Genomic DNA, 1766 nt, shown 5'->3' with positions numbered 1-1766 from the left:
GTATATAATATATATATATATATATATATATATTATTTTTTATTTTTTATTTTTTTTGTCATAATGCCATTTCTGGACAGTTTGAAGAGTTATTACAGTTCTCAGAAACATTACATTACATTCTTATCCAGACCTCCAGATTGAAATAATTGTTCCCAAATGTTTTGTCTTGAGTGAAAATGAAAATGAATAGTTTTTTTTCCCGAGCCAATCAGATAGCATTAATCCAATAAAGTTTTGGGATGAACACTGACCCGTAAAGCTGTGAATCGAGCTCAGATCAGACGAGGGGTGATGATGACGGAGTTCAGGGTTCATTTCTTCTTCATATGAGAGCTCGTATGATGTTATGATGGGGAAACTGCCTTTGGAAAGGACAAAACTATAACTAACTTCCTGTTTCCTGCTGAAACACTGTCACCAAATACCTCACGCTTCTCCTGAAAGACTGCTCAACAAAAGACTAATAACACCTGAGTCAAGAAATGAGAGTGTGAGAAACACACTTCAGATTAAACCATATAGACAGTTATTGATTATTAATATTAGATATATGCAGGAGGTCCTTATGTGGTGATTTCTCTCATTTTAGGGTGAAAATGGGCGAGACGGACAAACAGGCAAAGAAGGAGAGAAAGGACGGAAAGTAAGATATCTGAATATGAAACATGGCTTTTTCCAGGGGTATATTTTCTTGCATTTGTATTTGTCACCGTTGGTTGGTTTTATTGTTTATTTAATTCCTGTGTTCCTCTCTTGCTGTTGCAAATGGAATAAAAAAAAACTTTTAAAATGTAACATTTAAAAAAAAAGTATTTTTATGACTTTTTATCGCAATTCTTTTTCTCACAATCCTGAGTTTATATATAATTCTATATCTGACTCAACTATATACAGTATATGTATAAGAAAGGACGGAAAGTAAGATATCTGAATATGAAACATGGCTTTTTCCAGGGGTATATTTTCTTGCATTTGTATTTGTCACCGTTGGTTGGTTTTATTGTTTATTTAATTCCTGTGTTCCTCTCTTGCTGTCTTTGAACATTTAGATGCATGATTATTATACATACACATTTAGTGAAGTCACACCTTCCACAGCTTGTCTTTTTCATGCTTATAATGTTCTGATCTTCAGCCTTGTGTCGCTCCAAACCCTCCTGCAGAATCAAATCTGTTTCCAAACAGTGATTTTGACACCTCTCGTGTTTTTTGGCAGGGTGAACCAGGTTTACCTGGAATCATGGGACCAAAGGTAAAGTCATTTGGATCAGCTACTTGTCTTGTAGATTAACTACTTCAAATAATCTGAGATGTATCATTAGTTTGAAGACTAGGCTGTTGATAACGTTAGAAGTGATCTCTGTCTGTCAGGGGGATGCAGGCCAGCCGGGGCTCCCAGGACAGACGGGATCTGAGGGCCCCAGGGGTCAGCCGGGCCCTCCGGGGCCTCCGGGAAAAGGCTTCAGCTTTGACATGATGGTGTGGTTCACAGACCTTCAGAGTCTATAGATTTAGCAGGGGGTTTTTTTTGTTTGTTTGTTTATCTGTCCTTTCCTTTATATTTATTTGTTTGTTTTTAACCATTTATTTACATGTGAGTGTTGGGTATTTTATTAAAGGAGTACAGATTTGTATTTGTTCACATGTTCACATGAACTGAAAGCTCTTGAAAGTGAATTTGACGCTTGCGTTTGAATGAGTGAAATTAGGTGAATTTAGAGCCGCCTGTGGTTTTAGCCTTTGAATAAACGGTATTGTTTTTT

General features: G+C 36.5%; 1 protein-coding gene across 1 annotated transcript in view; it reads left to right on the top strand.

Moving 5' to 3' along the window:
• LOC107728733 (collagen alpha-1(XV) chain-like) overlaps nt 1-1766 on the top strand; it is a 57977-nt gene that overhangs the window by 31949 nt on the left and 24262 nt on the right. The window contains exons 14-16 of the mRNA XM_016539023.1: nt 593-646; nt 1220-1255; nt 1375-1482. Coding sequence (XP_016394509.1) covers nt 593-646; nt 1220-1255; nt 1375-1482 — 198 coding nt within the window. The remainder of the gene's footprint in view (nt 1-592; nt 647-1219; nt 1256-1374; nt 1483-1766) is intronic.

Source organism: Sinocyclocheilus rhinocerous, unplaced genomic scaffold (assembly GCF_001515625.1).
Source record: "Sinocyclocheilus rhinocerous isolate Xijiao unplaced genomic scaffold, SAMN03320098_v1.1 scaffold2773, whole genome shotgun sequence".
Classification (NCBI taxonomy): Eukaryota; Metazoa; Chordata; class Actinopteri; order Cypriniformes; family Cyprinidae; genus Sinocyclocheilus; species Sinocyclocheilus rhinocerous.
Note: the sequence above shows the minus strand (reverse complement) of the source record. Positions and strands in the feature narration are given on the sequence as shown.